Source organism: Mustela lutreola, chromosome 10 (assembly GCF_030435805.1).
Source record: "Mustela lutreola isolate mMusLut2 chromosome 10, mMusLut2.pri, whole genome shotgun sequence".
Lineage (NCBI taxonomy): Eukaryota > Metazoa > Chordata > Mammalia > Carnivora > Mustelidae > Mustela > Mustela lutreola.
The window spans coordinates 8,797,864-8,816,996 of record NC_081299.1 but is presented as its reverse complement, the minus strand read 5'-3'; the positions used below and the strand labels follow the sequence as shown (position 1 = coordinate 8,816,996).

The 19,133-nt window shown below is 46.1% G+C and overlaps 1 protein-coding gene across 9 annotated transcripts in view; it reads right to left on the bottom strand.

Moving 5' to 3' along the window:
• Nucleotides 1–19,133, bottom strand: part of VPS13D (vacuolar protein sorting 13 homolog D) — a 252,478-nt gene that overhangs the window by 136,210 nt on the left and 97,135 nt on the right. For 6 of the 9 annotated variants that reach the window (XR_009345222.1, XR_009345221.1, XR_009345223.1 and 3 more), the window contains 11 exons: nt 19,010–19,084; nt 15,232–15,337; nt 14,222–14,374; nt 12,087–12,222; nt 10,938–10,985; nt 8,623–8,773; nt 8,312–8,522; nt 5,446–5,693; nt 3,803–3,994; nt 3,368–3,494; nt 1,769–1,911 (listed from right to left, as the gene is read on the bottom strand). Coding sequence is in view for 6 of the 9 variants with exons in the window: in XM_059136730.1 (XP_058992713.1) it covers nt 1,769–1,911; nt 3,368–3,494; nt 3,803–3,994; nt 5,446–5,693; nt 8,312–8,522; nt 8,623–8,773; nt 10,938–10,985; nt 12,087–12,222; nt 14,222–14,374; nt 15,232–15,337; nt 19,010–19,084 (1,590 nt within the window). In the remaining 3 variants the exon portion in view is untranslated. The remainder of the gene's footprint in view (nt 1–1,768; nt 1,912–3,367; nt 3,495–3,802; nt 3,995–5,445; nt 5,694–8,311; nt 8,523–8,622; nt 8,774–10,937; nt 10,986–12,086; nt 12,223–14,221; nt 14,375–15,231; nt 15,338–19,009; nt 19,085–19,133) is intronic. The other 3 variants (XM_059136731.1, XM_059136732.1, XM_059136733.1) reach the window with 3 other exon arrangements.

Here is a 19,133-nt window from a genome sequence, read left to right as displayed (position 1 = left end):
ATCTTGGGACTTCACTTTTAAACTCTCCTGATAGGGAGCTGGTTATCTAATTCTTCAAAAATATTCAGGGAGAGATTCCACAAATTCCCTTGATAATACACGCCAAGATCTCATGATCCTTAGGAATTATAAAGTCCTATCTCAGCCCACCCCCTCTATCCCTTTCTTTGGTATAACAACAAAATTCCTATCACAGTACTGTTCCTAAAAACATGACTTTTCATGAATGTTCCTTGAATAAAAGTTTGTAAGTGTCCTCACACCGTACTTCTGACCGGAGACCTATCTGCCTCTCTGCAGGAACTCTGTGCTTCCGGAGGGCCAGCTGCTCAGAAGCCACAAGCTCCACTTCTCCCAAGTCTGTCCCAACTGCGGCTTCTAGCCAACGTGCGGTGTCTTTCTTTGGGAACGCTCTCAAGACAAGACACCTCCCCCCAGCAGATAGCCAAACGCAGCATGAAACACAGCCTTTGCCTACTCAAGAGGTGGAATAAACAGATGCAAAGACAAAATACAGAAAATGACCCATGGCAAACAAACAAATAATAATAATAACGATGATATAAAAGAAAGAAAATGATCCCTGGTGGGAGAACTACGAAAGTTGATTTCTTCTACTAAAAATCTTAATGTCAACCTTAAAGGAGACAACTCCCAGGAGAACACATACGAATTCATGTTCCAAAAACAGGAAAAGGAAGCTGGGCTTGGAAGGGACTCTTGCTAATAAGTCCTCAAATACTTAAACATACCTCTGACCTTCCACGGGACTCAGGATAAACAGCTACATGAAACCACCTCGGATTTTCCTTCTACAACAGGACTCTTTGTAGCTACACTGTCCAATTACAGTGGCCATTAATCCTGAACCGCTATTTAAATCCATTAAAATCAAGTGGAGCGAGAGACTCAACTCCCAGGCCACACCTGCCCCGTCTCTGTGTGCTCGGCGGCCACGTGTGGCTAGTGCCATCCTCGTAGAGAGTTCAATGGACAGCACAGTTCTAGAGGGTTTTCCAGCATTCAACACTCCACAGTGCTTTGAGATCTTTGGAAATTATATACTAAAGGAAGGGTGCGCCGCTAACATTTTAACCTGAGACATATTTAAATCAAACTTATCTGCACCCTTCTGAAAGTCTTCTGACTACTGCAGATAGCTACAAGGAATGTAGGTACAGCCCTCTCCCCTTCCTTCAATACCTTCCACCTCAAGAAGTTAAACTAGCTTAGGGGCTTCTAATTACTATAACTGCTATGTACTTTTTATAATATTTTTGCTTCAAATGTGTATGCCCCAGTCATAATCCTACTTCTGACCCAGACTTGCCCTTTGCATCTGGGCAAGTCACTTAACCTCTATGCTTCAGTTTCAAAGAGAACAATGCTTCTTACCCTCTTAGGGTTTGCAAGTTTTAATGAATGCGTGGGAAATGCTTGGAGGATGAAAAGCATTCTAAGTGTTCCTATTATTCCCATGAAAACCAGGGATTCAAGCCAAACCGATACTTTCCTGACACAGGTGAGTCTGAAATTAAACAGAGCCCCAGACCTCAAAAGGGCAGTGTTTTGGTGGCTCCTTGGATGCCTAGGAGAACAGATCTGTGTTGATATCAATCTAGCATTCAGAGAACAGATACCTGACCCAATGCCAAATGAGAAAATCAGCACTTGCAGCCTGGCCAAAACGTATGGCCAGCTTATTCCTCCAAGCCTGAGGTCATTGGCCAATGGTTCTGATTCTCCCGCTGCGCCACATGTAACCCACCGATGTTATAGATCAGCCCTGGGCGGTTTCCTTGCTGGATGACTTTCAAAGCTCGGACACCACTCCCACCATCCAGTGAAAAGCCCTGACACCAGCCCGGCATGCCTTCAGGGTGAATCCCCCTTCCGATTCTCATCGTGCAGCTGTGGGGCAGAAGAGCAGAGATATATGTATTCAGCTGTGAGAAAGTCTTAATCAGGAACCGCTGTTGTATCTGCCACCCCAAACCAGAACCCTAACACGGACTCCTGCTCACTCTCGTGTGACTCCCCAGCAGAGCAGGGCAATCAGACAGGGGCCAGAACTCTGATCTTAGAGGCACACACGGTACTACAATATGTGAAAAGTACTGACATCTACACCGGGACACGTTCGGAGAAAAGAGGATTCAATCAGCTTAAACCATAAGGAAAGGACTACAACACCTTATTCCTCCGAGAAACAAGGAGTCGAGGCAAACTCATACTTTCCTATCTCAGGTGTTTCAGGGGTTCATGGAACTCCTTGACCGTAAGAGCAAAGGATGTACACAGCTGTGCACACCAGAAATGTATGTGCAGGAGATGCCGCTCATGGTGTTTTCTTTCCCAGACCCGGTACTGTTGCAACAGCAAAGCGCCAGCTGGTTGGCCAGTGTCTTGTCCCAGGTCCTGGAGACAGACTTCCTGAATGTGTGCTCCGACTGTACAACTAACAAGCCATGTAGCCTCAGTTTCCTCATCTTACTATAAAACAGTACTTCCTGCCCTGCCTAATCCACTGGGACGTGATGTGCGAGGCAGAGATGCTTCGTCGTGAGCCGTGGGTTCCCTGGGTAAGTCAAAGTGCGTCACAAACGTCAAGTCCTTGATCTAGAACTGTCAGAATCCTCTCGGTAAAGGCGTGAGACTGTGTCAAGGGGCTGTCTCTATCGCCCTCCATGTCCTGTCAGTCCCCAGCCAGTCTGAGACCGTCGCGTCTGCAGCGCCCCTGAAGCCGCCCTCCCTCTGCGGCCCCCCCGCACTTCCCCGCAGCAGGAAAGGGCACTGCTCTCACCTCCCTCTGAGGAAGGCTCTAAATGAGAAGACTCCTATAAAAAGCAGAACGTCACAACCAAGAACAAAAGGGAATTCGTGCTCCTACCACATGCCCGAAGGCCAGGTCATCTAAACCTCGCAGCCGAGGCTGGCCCCGGCTCCGAGCTCTTGAATTGGCACAGTTTATTTCAAAAAACGCCCTGGGCTGAGTTAAGGGGGCAAAAATTTTATCAAAGGGCCAGGGTACCTCCCCTCTGCTGCCAGCTCCGTTGCCCGTGCTGACGGCTCTGTGCAGGAGAAACCCGTGGAGAGCAGGGAAGGGAACACGTGGGTTCTCCCCACTGGCCGAGTTATGAATAGAACTACTTCAATACATGTAAAATAAAACTAGCTTTCATTATAAACCCACCAAATGGTTTATTTTCAATATCAAATGACACAGAAATTAGATCCGAAAAAATCCCATTAGGTCATGGTCCTACTCCCCTGCCAAGCCTGGACTGTTATCTACAGTATATTTCCACTTGCACAGATACACTCTAGCCTTTGCTAATTTCCCCTTCCCATAAAGAATGGTACTCACAGGTTTGGCTGCTCTCTGTCGGCGTAGCAGAATAAGAGAGGGCTCAGGCTCCGGGCCAGCTCGTGTTCCTCAAACTGGCCTGCGGCATCTGTCTTTGCATTGTCCTGTCTGAAGATCAGTGGTAACCCTTTAGGAAGGAGGGGGAAAGTTTACATCAATCCCACCCAGTCTATGCAAGACAGATGCAGACGGCACAGGAAAAACATCGTCAAGCGGGAGAATCGTGAAAATCGGATTTATTTGGTGGGCTCAGCTTGTTGTCTGAAAGGACGCTTTTGACCATGATTAAGCACTTATTATGGAAGCAGGAGGGTTTCAGCAGCTTAGACTGTTGAAGTAATCTATTTGTATTGGCTCCGTTCAGTTAGCTGAGCGAATAAATCTGAATTCCCATGGCCAACGCCAAAGGCCTACTTGAGCGGCCTCTGTACATACCTGTTTTGTTAATCAACCAATATGGAGCAGAAATGAAGATCTTCAAGGACCCTTCTGCTCGACACACGATGCGGATGGTGAGGTTCAGCTGCCGCCGGTTGATGTCATACAGTCGCATCCTCACCATGTAGTTTTGGGTTCCCGGTGGAATGAGCAGTTCCTTACAGAGTGGAAAATTCTCCAGGGATACCCCTAAAGAAGATACAAGCCATTGTCTGCCTGGGTTCTCACTTCGGTTTGTCAAACAAGCCCAGGGCCGAACAAAGTTGGGCTCCTTTCAGAGAAATCAGGAACTAGGTATGTAACTGGCAAAAATCTCATCAGAACGGCCATTTTCCCTTAGCTGGAGCGAGATACATTTGAAGCAAACCAGATGGTCTGGAAGAGACCAGAGAGTCCGAACTGCATAATCAGAAGGATGACACTACCCAACAGCTATCAGTAATAGTTACGATTGTTGTGAGCTTCAGGCCCGGGGCTGGGCAGGAGCCTCAAACACAGGAAAGGCGAGCACAGGGTAAGAGGCAAGGTCTTGGGCAGTCACACGGCCTGGTTTCCAATTCCCAGTCTGTCCTTACCAGCTGTGTGATTCGGCGGGGGGTAGGGGTGGGGGAAGCGTACCTCGCTCGCTGGGTCTCCTCTGCCAAATGGGGAGAACACCAGCGGGTCTGTCACAGGATTTTTGCTAAAATGATCCTTCCTGTGGAGTGCGAGTAGGTAGGTAGGAGTGCCGGGTGTGCACGCAGTGCAGTGGCAGGGCGACACTGCATTTTCTACAGGGCTCCAGGAACATTTGTTGGAGAGATACTTAAATGCCAGAGCAGATATCTGTTTTCTTTAGAATGGATGACTAGCACTGCATTATTTTTTCTTTCTAAATGAAGCTCAAGGATTTACATATTCGCTGAAATGTCAGCAGGTCACCCTTGAACATGCTGCTTAAGTTCAATGAGTCTGGGGTTCCTTGCCTGTAAAATGGGGCTACCAGCTGTCTGCCTGAAACAGGGGTTGTGTGAAGATCGAACGAGAGGACACAGTGAGATCAATCATGCAGCCGGAGCAACACAAATGTCTCCGTCATCATGATTCCAAGGTGACGACGACAGACTTAAAGCAACATACATCCTGCTCGAACTCCTTTGCCTTCAAGGCTGCAAATACAGTAACGGTTCTCTACGCTGTTTGTCCCCGTCACTGAAAATCACCCGGTATGTAAACCCCAAACCTCGGATCACGTGTGTAAAAGCACCTGACTTAACGCCCGGAGCCCCATGCATGCTGAGCACATGTCTTCCCCTTCCCTGAAAAGAGGAAAGACCCAGGATTTTGCTCATTTTACAGCTAGGGAAAAAAAGCACTGTCTGAAAAGATGAAATGACTTCCTATAGTCACACATCAAGTGCGCAACATCAGAAAAGGGGCTCTGTTGAGTCCTCCCTCTAAATCTTTTGGATTTGTTCAGTTTTTCTTTTGATGATTTTCTAAGAAGTTTCTTTTTTTTTTTAGTGCATAAATCCCTTGAGCTGGGTTACTGAGGTATCATATGTGCTATAATTTCTCTAAAATGTTTACCCAATGATCACAAAATACTCAGTGACATTTCCATAGAATTACCACCAATGATTCTTGGACTGAACGCTCACCCAGTTCAATGTTCTGTGATGTATCAGCTGTGTGGAGGGCCACCTCTTTGCCAGGTTTCAGGGTCCCATTAATTGGCATCCCTTTCACATAAAAGTCAAGTTCACAAGGTAACAAGTTGCAGATGACCACAGTTGGAAGGAGGTATATGGTATGTCCTGGCTGTCTGAAGATCTGTTTCGCACTATCAGAAAATATGTTTGAGGGCATATAATCCGGATAATTCTCCTTCTTTATGGCCACACAAAACCTATGAAGACAAAACACTGTAAAAACCAAAGAACTTGAATTTTTCCTCCTCAGTGGAGTATGAGAAAGCATACCTTAAAATGGTTCAATAATGCAGTAAGATATCATTTACTGAGGTATAATTAAATCACGCTAAAACAGGTCATTTTAAATGCTCAGGTTAGCGAGTTTTGACAAAAATGTATACCTCTTTATATGCTACCCAAAACCAGTTATACAATCTTTCTCTCATTCCAGAAAGTTCCCTCCAATGTCATCTCCCAACAAAGAAGCAACCACTGTCTTTTACTTGTCACTTACAGATTGGTCGAGCCTATTATTGAGCTGCATGTAAATGGAATGATACGGTATTTACCACTCCCTGTGTCTGGCTTTTTGTGTGTAACGGGAGGTGTCTACAACATGCAGCCGTGCTGTTGTACGCATTAGTATTTGACCCACATGACAATGGACGAATATGCCATTTATTTATTTATTGGTCATCCTGTTGATAGCCAGCTGGGTTGTACCTCCAGATCAGTTTCATGAGCATGGAAATCCTAAACATATCAAGTCTTCCAGGGAGGCCTGGTGGGCTCAGACGTTAAGCGTCTGCCTTCGGCTCAGGTTGTGATCCCAGGGTCCTGGGATCGAGCCCGGCATCGGGCTCCCCACTAAGTTGGAAGCATGCTTCTCCCTCCCTCATTCCCCTGCTTATGTTCCCTCTCTCGCTGTGTCTCTCTCTGTCAAATAAATAAATTTTTAAAAATCGAGTCTTCCAATCCACAAACTTGGTTAGCTTCCCACTTAGTTACTGGGTTTTTTTTTTTACTATCTCTTGGCAAGTTTTATCATTTCTAGCATAGAACACTAGTACATAATTCCTCTGATTGTATTGATTTTCTCTATGATGGTTTTCTATTTCACTGATTTCCACACTTATTTTTATCAGGTGCTTTTTCTATTTGTTTCTGTCTAATGTGCTGTTCTTTTTCTACCTTAAGGCAGAATCATTGACTTTACATCTTCCTTATTTTCTACTAAGACCATTAAAAGCTACACATTTCTCAGGATCAGTTGGTTAAGAGTCTGACTCCAGCTCAGGTCACATCCTAGGGTCCTGGAATCAAGTCGCGCAGTGGGCTCCTTGCTCAGTGGGGAGCCTGCTTCTCCCTCTGCCTGCTACTCACCCTACCTATGCGCGCGCTCTCTCTCGCTCTCTCTCTCTCTGACAAATAAATAAATAAATTTTAAAAGCTATACATTTCTCGAAAAAACAAAACACTCTAGAACTGCTTTTGCTGCTTCCCCCCATATTTTAATGTCTAGTTGTTATTATTATTCAGTTCAAGATTTTTTTTAAAAGACTTTATTTATTTACTTGACAGAGAGAGAGAGAACACAAGCAGGAGGAGTGGCAGAAGGAGAGGGTGAAGCAGACTCCCTGCAGAGCAGGGAGCTAGATGCAGAACTTGATCCCAGAACCCTGAGTTCAAGACCTGAGCCAAAGGCAGACGCTTAACAATTGAGCCACCCCAGGTGCTCTAAAACATTTTGAATTTCTTTTGTGATTTCCTTTTTTGACCCCTGGGTGATTTAGAAATCTACTGTATAATTTCCAAATATTTAGGGATTTTACAGGCATCTTATGTTACTGATTCCCAGTTTAATCCTTTTGTGATGATGACATTTATTGTGTCTGGTTCCAATTCTTTTAATATTTGCTGATCTTCGTTTATGGCCCAGTGGATAATCTCTCTTGATGACTAGTCCATACATACTTGAAGTGAGTGTACAGTCTGGAGCTGCTGGTTAAAGTGTTTTATAAATGCCAACTATGACAAGCACTGGTGGAGAGCACTGTTCAAATCCTCTTATATCTTGATTGTTTGTTTTGTAAATTACTGACAGGAAAGTGTTAAAACAGTCCATTACAGCTGTGTATTTATTCAATTCTCTCTTCAGTCTGTTTACCACTGGCCAGTCTGGGTAAAGGGCGCACTGGAATTCCTTATACTATTTTGGCCCCTCTTCTGTAAGTTTAAACTAAATGAATGCTGTCTTCACTAGAGAGAAAACTAAAGCTGATAGTCTCTAGTCTAAGTAAGTTTAAAGTCCAAGTTCAGAAGGACCGAACAATACCAACCCAACTCTAGAAATGTATTACTTATACTCTTCAGGAGAGGAAAACAGGAGTCTAAATGATTAGATAATTTTGTTAAGGTCCCCAAGGAATGTCAGTACTAGGTTCCTGACGCTTCTTCCAAATTCTTTTGAAATCTGTCATTTGAAGAACTTCCAACCCCAATAACCTGCTTCTCAATTTAGGAATGGGAACTAGAAATATTTTTTTCTTCCCTCTCTACATGTCCTCTTTTTCTGCTGATGCATACATACAAGTTTCTGACCTTACATGTGTGAGTAGTGTGTGTGTTTCTCCCATAAATATCAAATGATAAGCAACAATCCCACTCCCCCAAAGATTAACAATCGAATTCTTATGAACTCTAACACAAGGACTTAAGGAATAAGAACTTAAGGGTTTTAAACAAGCACAAGTGAATCACTAAGGGTCCTCAGAGAGAAAACAGGTTTTTTTTAAAAAGCAAAATTCACATGCCATTGCAGCGCTGTGCATACCTGAAGAAACGGCTTTTGTCCAAGTCCATAGAGTGGCACTCTCGTTTGCTGCTGCTAACCTCTGCGGTCTTCACTACATTGGTCCAGTGAATAGGAGCCTTACAGAAAAACACACCCAATCCTTTGGGCCGGGCCTGGAGCCGCCAGGAAGTGAGATGTAAAGGCACCGCGAACGAATCCCCTGGCATGATGGCAGGAAGCACCACAGGCTCTGCCACAGAAAAAAGGGTCAGCATCTTCAGGGAATGGTCTTCCACCCAAATGGCTAACCATTTCAAGATAAAAGGAAGACAGACTATGGCAAAACTCACTGTCTGGAGCTGACGGGCTGTCCAGTCTCAGCTCCATGGGCGTCTCAAGCCTGTTCTTAACAATGAGGGCAGACCGGACAGTGATGACTTTCCGAGCACTGCCTTCCATCGTCACGGCAAAGACCACCCGAACAGGTGGCAGCGAAGAGAACTAGGGAAAAGACAGGAATAGAAGAACCATAGCTGGGCTCTTGAAGAAACACAGAAAATATAACAATACCAACCAGAAGGCCTAAATCAAAATCTTAATATTACTATAACCCTTCGGTGAAATTAATCATTAAGCCCTAAAATCACTCATCTTTCAGGGGACTGAATATTCTATAGAGATACACACTGTTAAAACAGCCAATTCTAAACATTTCTAGAAAGATAGATACTCTACTCAGACGTGGTATCACAAAATGTGTCACAAAGAAAAATCAGTCCTAGGCCTCTAGACACATTATAAAGAAACTAAGACCCATAATAACCTATTAAATCTTCCAAACTTCCTGCAATTTGATAAGAAACTGTCTGCTGGAAATTACCCTTCATTCACCCAATGCCCTTGGGTTCCTACACATCAGCCCTTATATGGAAACTATGAACAAGGCTTGTTTTCAACTCTACTGGAGGGGAATAGAGATCATCCAAAGCAGCTAAATGTTCAAGAACACTGGGGTGAGACTTTGCAAAACATGAAATGATTTACCTTCTGTGGTATTTTTCTCCCAGATTACCATTAAAGTGAGAAACACTCCTTGAACACTAACAATGGGCTGGATACAGCCCAACACACACAGAAAAACAGAAAGAAGTCTTTCGAGGTTAGAACTTGTCTTTGTAAAACCCAGAGAGTGTGTAGGAAAGAGTTGTCTGTACTGGCATGCCTTTCACAGGAACAATAATTAGTTTTTCCCCCTAAATGTCATGAAAATTATACTGTAGGCCCATACATGACTCGGTGACATGCCTGTAAAAAGGCAACATTTGTTCTTCAAAGGACTTTAAAATCAAACTGCTCTTCCTCACAACTTTTTCAGCTCCGTTCAGCAATTGCTTTTTCACAAACAGGACACTGAAGCGAGACTCAACAGAGTGGGGGGGAAATCATTTATTTTTGGTCTTGGGTTGCAGCCACCACTTCGTTTCCACACGTTCATTCACACAGTCAACACACGTTTCATTCTACTACCACGGGCCAGGGAATTTTTTTTTTTAAGTATCAAACCCCACATCAGGTACACCGAAGAGAAGGTTTCTACAACCATCATTCTTTGAATGAGTGTCCAGAACTTACTGACAATACTGTTTTTATTGGAGAAACCAATGACGCCGCATCCAAGCGTTCATACTACCAACTTTCTTATTAAAACAAACAGTACGCGGAAACCAACCCTAATACACAGTAAAATGAAGAGTTCCATGTTTTGAACCAAGTCTTCCAGGAAATCCCAAGGCAATAGGGATTTTTCTGGAGGGTTTTCTGGAGGGTTTCTAGAGGGACACAATTCCAGGGCACACCCATCAGCAAAGCTCCCATTGACCTAGCCTGGTAAAGCCCAACAGAGCCAAGGCCCAAGAATGATGGTTTTAAACTCCGCTGCTCCTACCTCCAAGCTTACCTAAAATCTCATGTTTCAGAACTCACTACCACCAGAGAAGAAAATATGAGCAAAAACCTCAAGACAGTTTTTTAATATCATCTTCTGATGGTGTTTCAAAAGCCAAATGGAAAGAAAAAATCGTGTTTTTCGTTCTTATTTATTTTCATGACCTTGGGACCAAAACCTAGGAAACGCATATAGCCAGTCATACAGGATTCATTTATATTTTAACATGGAAAGAGAAAGGGGGGCACCCGGGTGGCTCTTTCGGTTAAGCATCCAACTCGGTTTTGGCTCAGGTCTTGATCTCAGAGTTGTGAAACTGAGCCCCGCGCTGGGCTCCACGTTGGGTGTGAAGCCTGCTTAAGATTCTCTCTCTCTCCCTCTCCTTTTACCCCTCCCCACTCCATGCCCCCCACCCCATATATGCATACAAACTCTCTCTCTCTCTTAAAAAAAGAAAAAGGGAAGAGGAGAAGGGAACCTTGGGCCACACATCTGCATTTTCTCCTCCTCCCTGTAACACTCAGTCCGACCTACCAAGTCAGTGGAAGCATTTCCTTGAAAGTTCTTATCAAAGGAAGGCAATCGTTAATAAGAAAGGACACAGATGAATTCTAATCATAGTCAGGTGACACAGTGCTGTGATCACCAGGATGTCTATGGACGGTCCAAACACAGTATATATAGTCAGTAAACACAAGGACACAGGAAAACCATACTCACATAAACCTGGGGATGAATAATATTCGTTCTGCTGCTTGGGCTGCCAATCTAGGAAAGAGTCCAAAAGTCAGAGAGTCAGCAAGACCTAAGATTACAGGCATCATTAAATTCAATGACAATGTAATCTGCTTGAAAGGGTGGGATTTATAAACACTCTTAGCAAAGCATGGTCTACCATGAAGAGAAAACATCTTATCCTAGAAGATATGGGAAAAGTAATACTTATTTTTCAACCATTCCACATACACAGAATTTCTCCAGGACACATCAATACAACAGAAAGGTTTCCTTGGGGGAATTAGTCCCTTCATGACCGGATGTAAATTTAAGTAGGAATGTAATCTAGAAAGTTTCCTTTTTTAAGAAACTTGAGAAGTGGAAGGAACAGTGTTCTCCGAGAGTATTTTTCTTGAATAAAGGCAGAAAAAGGAAAGCTATGATGGTCCTTGCAAATATGCACCTTCCCACTCGTCCCTGGCTCCCCAGAGAGGAATGCAGGTCTACAAAGTAGGACTAAGCACTGAGTAAGAGCACCGGCGGCGGCGGCACCAGCCAGGATGCCAGCGTCCACCTGCATGTTCTCAAGAAGGAGGCCACCGGCGTCACTCCCCAGGCCGGCCCTCCAACCCCTAACACCGCAGGCTGGGGTGCCATTAGGGTGAGGGCATGTGACAGGATGTGTGATCAGAAAATGACTAACAGTGGACATCAGTCTTGATGCCAGAAAGAATTTGGAGACACGGAGACAGAAGGATCAAGGAACAGCGTTACGAGAAACATAAAGAAGATCCTATAAAAAGGAAACATAACAATATGCAGAAACAGAGCCAATACACGTTTGGCAGATTAGTAAACTGCCAGTTGGGCCAACCAAGTATGAGACGGGTCTGCAGAGGTGAGGGAGTATGTGTTCACGGTAATATGGATCTTGTTTTTTCTACTGAAGTTAACCATCGGTGGCTTATCTACATATCAGCTACAAATGCCTATGACTGACCCCAGACTGTCTTATGTCTTCTTCCTAGAACTAGGGGAAATGAGGAACCAGAAAAGCTCACGAGAACGAGCTCACAGGCTGACCATCTGGCATTAAGGGCATGTGGCCAGGGCACAATCGTGCCACAAAACCCCCATTTGACAGTCACACACCGTAGAAGAAGATGAATTCTTATCCGGTGCTGCGTAGCGGAAGAATGTCCCGACTTTGTCCACAGACACGGGGCTCACTTGCTCCCAGCCGTTCACTCTCACTTGCAGCTGATGAATCCGGAGGTCGTGGGTGTGCCTATCAGGCAGAACACGGGGAAGGACGTTAAGCACGATCTTAAAAAGGGAAGGAAAGTAGAAGCGAAGAGTCAAATCTGATTTACTATAGAACTACATAAAAACCCAGCTGGTTAAGCCTTTTGGTGATTACCTAATGCAAGAAAAATCAGGAGAATATTTTAACTGGGTGTTATACTTAAAACAAACGTGCGAGATCTGTAAAGCCTGAGCGAGAGTGGCATTTACCCTCCCTTTGTACAAACTTTGCAAATCCTGTGCACAAGCCCAGGTCCTTCCCCCACCCACCCCCACCTCCATAAAATCATGACGTCAGCTAGAACCATTCCAGTGGGCAAGTAAAACTGTTGTACCAGCAATTTCATCACAAAACCACACTCTCGGAAATGCATAAAATGACAAATTTTTTCTTGGTTCCCTTGTTGAATATCCTACTTCTCTCCGAACCACATTCCGCTGTTTGGCTTCAGTCCTGCAAGACTACAGACAGGTTATGAGAGACGGAGCCCTTGGAGTTTCAGGGCTAAAGTGCCCGGCTGAAACTGGGGCAGAAGGCAGTGGGCAGAACAGGAGGCACAGGAGGAAATTGCACATTTAATTCTATTTTAGATTTTGCCTAATTCAAGCCAGAAGCCTGAAGTGGGGAACTGGATTTGAGGCTGACAGGAAAGGGGGAGGGAGGCAGGGCATGGGGTACAGTGTGCCAAAGAGGGGGAAAGCCAGAGGAGGCATTTATTTTGATGAATTCAAGCAGAACAGCGGGACTTGAAATGGGTTACTAGACATGTCTGCTAAAACGGAAATGACAAAGAGGTCAAACCCCTTCTGACACAAGGGAGGCAGTGCTGGTGAAGAAATACAGCCAACAGTTCTATAATTAGCTTCTCCAGGAACTTTGTGGAACAGGAATACACTCGCCACTCGTCCCTGGAAATTCTACCATGGCTTCCAGGTACATGTGCCCAGCACGGTGGTTTTATAAACTTGATCTTTCCAAGTCCGGAAAGCCAGCCCCAAGAGAATAATGTGTGCTGGTACAGGCTGTGCACAAGGAAGACCTGTTTCCCTCAGGAGTAGGTTTGCACACAAAGACTTCAAGTGCCATGAAAACCCAAGAGTGCAGAAGGCTGAAGCCGAGTGCTTCAGTTTCAGCTCGGCTTGACAAAGGATATGAGGCTCAAATGCTAAAATCTTAACCTATTCACTGTCCACTGGATTCCTCTTAAATATGTTTGCAAATAAAAGGCCATTTTATGACCTCTCAGCAACGAGACAGAACCTTCTTTCATGTTTTTTGCAATCCTTCAGTTGGCTGTTCCAACAGTGCACGGGCCGACAATCTCCCTTGATGAGTCAGTGTTATCCTCCTCAGAATCAGAATTTCTTATCATTCCCGGCCCTGCTTCCTGAAACCACCTGCCTGCTGAAAGCGCTGTGTGGCACACACGTATCTTAAAAACCAAAATCTTTTTTTAGTATATGTGCGGCCGAAGCGAGCACTAAAAACCGAAATCAACGTGGTTTGATAACCTTTTAAGAAGAGCGTGTCATTCCGCTTATGGGAAGAACAAGTCACGAGGAGAAAAGGTACAGTCCAGGAAATACAGGCGGGGGCACCGTAATAGTGCCGCACGGTGACAGATGGCGGTCGCACTCGCGGCAAGCACAGGATAATGGAGAGCTGCTGAATCGCTATGTTGTGCACCTGGAACTAATGTAACAATGAACTTGAGTGTTGTCACCTGCCTTTGCCTCAATCATATTATCGGCAACACACGGGCCATCAACCCTCATGTCAAACAGAGGGATAATTAATGGAAAGAAGTATATTTCCAAAATAGAGAAAGGAAACCTTGGTTTTTGAAATACCTTTTAAAAATGAAACATTAAAATCATTAATAAAGGCACATGAAAAGGCAAACCACTAGGGACAATCTTTTGTGGCGCAGAGATCTATACGGTATATTTTGGGGAGAGGAGAAGAATGAACCACACTTTACCTGTGTCTAAGCTTTCCTCTTGCTTCAAATTCAAAGGGAATCTCCTCCCCCGTGAGGACTTCCCGCCATTCACTGACATTGTGAGCATCATCAAGAAATGTGCCATTGCCTTCTGGAACGAGCCCCGGACTCCCGCTGTGGGACAGCGCAGCCCTGGAAACAAATCAGACAATACCAGCACAGCTGTCCTTCTCGCTTAACTCCGTCTCACCCAGAGCTCGGGGCTGGGGGCAGAAACCCTCCTGGAACTCGATCCCCAGAGAGCCTGGCTACCGGGATGACCTACAAGGTCAGGGACTGCCATTATCTTTGTGACAATCACAGTGTCGGTGAAGCTTTGGAAAGAGCTGAAATCGATCACCGCTTTACCCTACCTAGGGATGGCAGGAGAAAGGTGGCTTCAAATTGGCCAGTTCTGTTATTTACTTCACGCATCTCATTCCCTAAACTGGAAAGCTCGGCATGCGTTTGGAGGGGAGAGCCAAGGTCTACACAGGCAGGAAGCTGGTAGAGAACATCCCCGGCCCAGGTAAATGCTCCTTTGTTCTCCAAGCTCCACTCTACTTCCATCTGGGGTGAACTGTTTGAGGGTTGGAAGATCATCCTCGGTGAGGGGGATGTGGGAGGTGTTTTTAAAGCCATCTTGGAAGAAAAATGCAGGGTGTCTGGTTTAATAACCATGTTCAGCTTCTTTTAAAAGGGGGTGGGGACGGGGGAGAAAAGGCGGGATGGCTTCTCCTTCCCACTTCTTACACGCATCCTTCGTTCACTTGACTTTTTCCTTAAACATAACGTGTACCAGGGTGGGGATCAGAATGTGGGTATTGCAGACTCGGGACCTACTTCTCGGGCTACAGACCCCGCCCCATCATCAGTCTCAGCCGACAGCAAGATGCCAATTCCAATACAATCCTAAGGGCTTCCAGAAGGGGCCCACCTTGCGCTGCTGGGCTGCTGCTGAGGAGCTCCTGGTGGCAGAGACGGCTTGGGGGACACCCTGGGGGCCTTACCTGGTGGGCGTGGTGGTCAGGGTGGCAAACCACAAAGTGCAGCCTGTGTGGTTCCTCAGAGCAAAAGGGACAAACGGCTGCCGGCGCTTGGGGGTCTTCACCTCTGCTGCGGGCAAACAGAGGAAGGCTGTTAGCACGGGCCCCTGTCTGCGCAGCAGAGACCCTCCCCGGACCTGCACGCGGTGTCCCGTCTCTCATGCAAAAGGGCTGACGGTGGCAGCCACAGACACAGAGCCGCCATCGGTGTGTGATGGGACACAAGGGATCTCCGTGTCCTCTGCTGCCTGCTACATGGGGACAGTCCCCCCAACAACTGGCCGTGATGTGGGACGACTCCCAGCCCCCAATCCTCCCACAACTCTTGGGGGCCTTAAATCAAGAGAGGGTACCAGGCCCTAACTGGTACCCCAGGAGGCCCAAGGAATATATTCTCCATGAGTGACCTGAACTGTAGCAAGATACAGCGCACAGAGGAAAAGTTTATTCCAACTTTGTCCAAAATGCCTGCCTTTAATAAAGATTCCCTTTCTATGGAAGCTACACTTGTCATGCTATGCATCTTTCAACAAAATAAAAGCGTTCTCTTCTATCCTCTTAAACTAACAGCTATTTTCGCCCTCCCTGGAAGATCAGAAATATACTACCCCCAAAGTTTGTAAATGAAATCTTCAGCTACTTTTCCACATTGATACCATTACCGTCTGCTATGAGGCAGCCAATGGGGAGACTACACAAGGAGCATCAAGTATGGTTTCTTTTCACAAAACAGCTTCTAAGCAGCGAAACTGGAAAGAAACACCAACCAATCCAAAACTGTAAGTACCCAAATTCCAGAGACCTGACTATAAACTCTCTTAAGAGAGAAGTGAGAGTCCATGTGGCCAGAAATGGCTTTCCATACCCAGGCTGCCCTGAGATCCTTCTGCGGACACCACTGCCCTGCCGCGTGGTCTGACTGGAGCGGCATGGGTGTGCCGAGAGGAGAGCCGAGGGCCTGCGCCTCCTCTCCCAGTCGGTGGGTCTGTGCGTCGGGGGTCGCACTGAGACAAAGCGCGAGGAGGCGGCAGGAACCATGAAGGCAGCAGCCATGTGCCACACCGCGCGGCCTCTACCAACAGAACAGGCCATGGCCCAATCTTCCGGCATGTCCAGCTCTAAAGCACAAAGACGGCCTTAGAAAGACCAGGACCCGAATGGTCTGCGGCTGCAGAAAATGACACCTCGAGGTGACCATGGCTGCCCACTGAGAACACTAGAGCAAAATTAAATGCACCTTACAGGTCCACATGTTTCCTGCCAGCCAAACAAGAAAGTAAACTACAACAACCCTGCCTTCTCCCTCCGCTAGAATAAGGCCTGGGCCAGGATCATCAAAGTCACTAATTGCTATTGCCTTTTAAAAAGTAATCAATTTCTTTTCTTCCCCTTTGTGTCTTCTGAAGTTTTCAGAAGCTAGTACTATAAATGCTACAAAAACAAGCAATTTAAGCTAAGGCAGGTTCTGTTTTGGTAAGGACAGTGGCTCAAGGGAGTCTAAGACACAGTAATCCGATAAAATAAACAAACAGTTTGCAGTGTGTCCCTCCAGTTCTTTGGTTAGACTTTACAAACACCCTACATACTTCCGATGAAAATCTCCTAGAATATCTCCTAGATCATCACCTAGAAGACATGCACTTCCCATGCCAATGGCCTCACTGAATTCGCGAGGTTGGCTTTAAAAAAAAAATGACAGGAAGTACAAAATTAAGGAGTAGCTGTGAGGCTGGTGACAGGAGCAGAGGGGGAGTAAAAGAGTTAAGAGCTGTCTGCAGGGTAAACAGCACTTACTGTGCCACCTTGAAAGGCACCTCCGTCTCTAGGCGTGCACAAGAGATCTGCTTTATTACAGTAGATAAAGGACCCAGGAGGCAAAGAAGCCAGATGTGCTTTCATACCCCACTGTGAGCCAGACTGGAAGTTTCCATTTGCAAATTAGATTAAAAAAGAGCAGGTGGCAAATGGCTTTGATCACACCGTCATACAGAAGAAAAGTGCTAGGAGTCCGTACAAAGACAGTCCCAAGCATGTCGCTCTAGAACGAAGCAGTCAGGGCAGGCACACTGCTCAGGTCCCCAAGCTCCCTGTGTCAATTACACACAACAGCACAGACTTCAGCAGCCGGCCTCGCTGAGAATAAACAACAAGGAATGCCCACAAAGCCCAACCCGACACCAGGGGACAGACCCGACATCTCCCGCACTAGGGTCCAAATCAACCGCGTCCTTGTCTTTGTCACAGCACCAGCGAACAACGTTCTCAAGCCCATCCAAGGGAGCGGCAGTCCCTGGGGGCCCCAGAAAGTCTGCCCCTAGTGACCAGACCTCGTTCCGTCATAGGCCGAGAGGACCTAAGTCTCCTCACGTCCAACCTGGGCTTCATGTGGCTAAGGAAATTTCTTGCCTGCTGGACTTGTCTCACAGAGCAATGTGGCCCTTATAAACAGGGTAGGTTTTCACACCATAGAAGCGTCCAGTCTATCAGAAAGGACATGGTTTGTAAATCAAAAGAAATAGATTCAAGGGGTGCCTGGGTGGCTCAGTGGGTTAAAGCCTCGGCCTTCGGCTCGGGTCATGATCCCAGGGACCTAGGATCAAGTCCCTCATTGGGCTCTCTCCTTTAGCAGGGAGCCTGCTTCCCTCTCTCTGCCTGCCTCTCTGCCTACCTGTGATCTGTCTTTCTGTCAAATAAATAAAAAAAAATCTTAAAAAAAAAAAAAAAAAAAAGAAATAGATTCAAGACCCAGGCCCGCTACTCGCTGGTCATGTGCATGACGGCAAATGACTTCCTCTCCCTCAGCAGCTAAGGCGCCCAGGCTGCTTAGTCTGAAAGATTAAATAAGAGATGTAGAAAAGCTGAGCATCTAAATTGGTTAATAAATGAAGATTCAATCACGGGCTTCCTTTGTGAACCACCCCCCCCACACACACACATCAGTCTCAGCAAAACCTTGCAGGAAAACCCTTGTATGGTCCCCTGTATGGGTGCATGAACACCACTGGTCTGAACTCCTGGTAGAGGATGCTCACATGGTCTTTTTTACAAAATAGATCATGACCCTGGCAGGACCTGGTGTTGGCCAAGCACAGACATAAAACACACCGAATCAATCATACTCCTTCCAACAACTAAAGGAAAGAACATCGCGGGATTCCCATTCTTGGAAGCTTTTGCTGTTTCCGATCATATTTACTTATTAGTCAAATTCTTAAGGAAAGTTAAAGGGTCAGAGACAGAAATAAAGCATTTTATTTTCTATCTCTGAAGCACTTCAATTTACAGCTAAAGAAATCAAGGTCTGTGCCTGAGCAACTATTTCCTGGGAAATGTTTCCTTGGCTTGGTTCCTGATCACAACAGCCTCCACTCCATGGCGCCCCCGCACTGCCCTCGGTGCCCACCGAGGGTCCTATCAACAAAGACATGTGGCGCTGCCTGACAGAGGACGGCTTTGCTCCATTTCCTTGCTTTTCCAAATGAGACAGAAATCACCGCAGATGCTGGGGATCTCTGCCCCAGACGCTGACGGGCTGATTCCACCTCCACCGAGGGTCAGGGCGGACGGAAGACGCGGCATGTTGCCCGCTCCTGACAGAAGGAGCCCTCTGCTCCTCCGCCGGAAGTGCTCCCTGTGCTCAAACCCGGGGTATCCCATCCGGCTCCCATTCACACGAAATTGATGGACAAGGCAGTTCTTCAAATAGCAAAATAAAACAAGCCCTCACTTGGCTATACTGTACCTCTAGCATAGATCTGGTGCTCTAGGTTAGTCAGACTGGCTGTACTCCTAGTTCTAAGGTAGACAAGGGGGAGGCCTGGTAGACAGGAGAGACAAAGTTAGAGGGTCAGGATATATACAGTGAA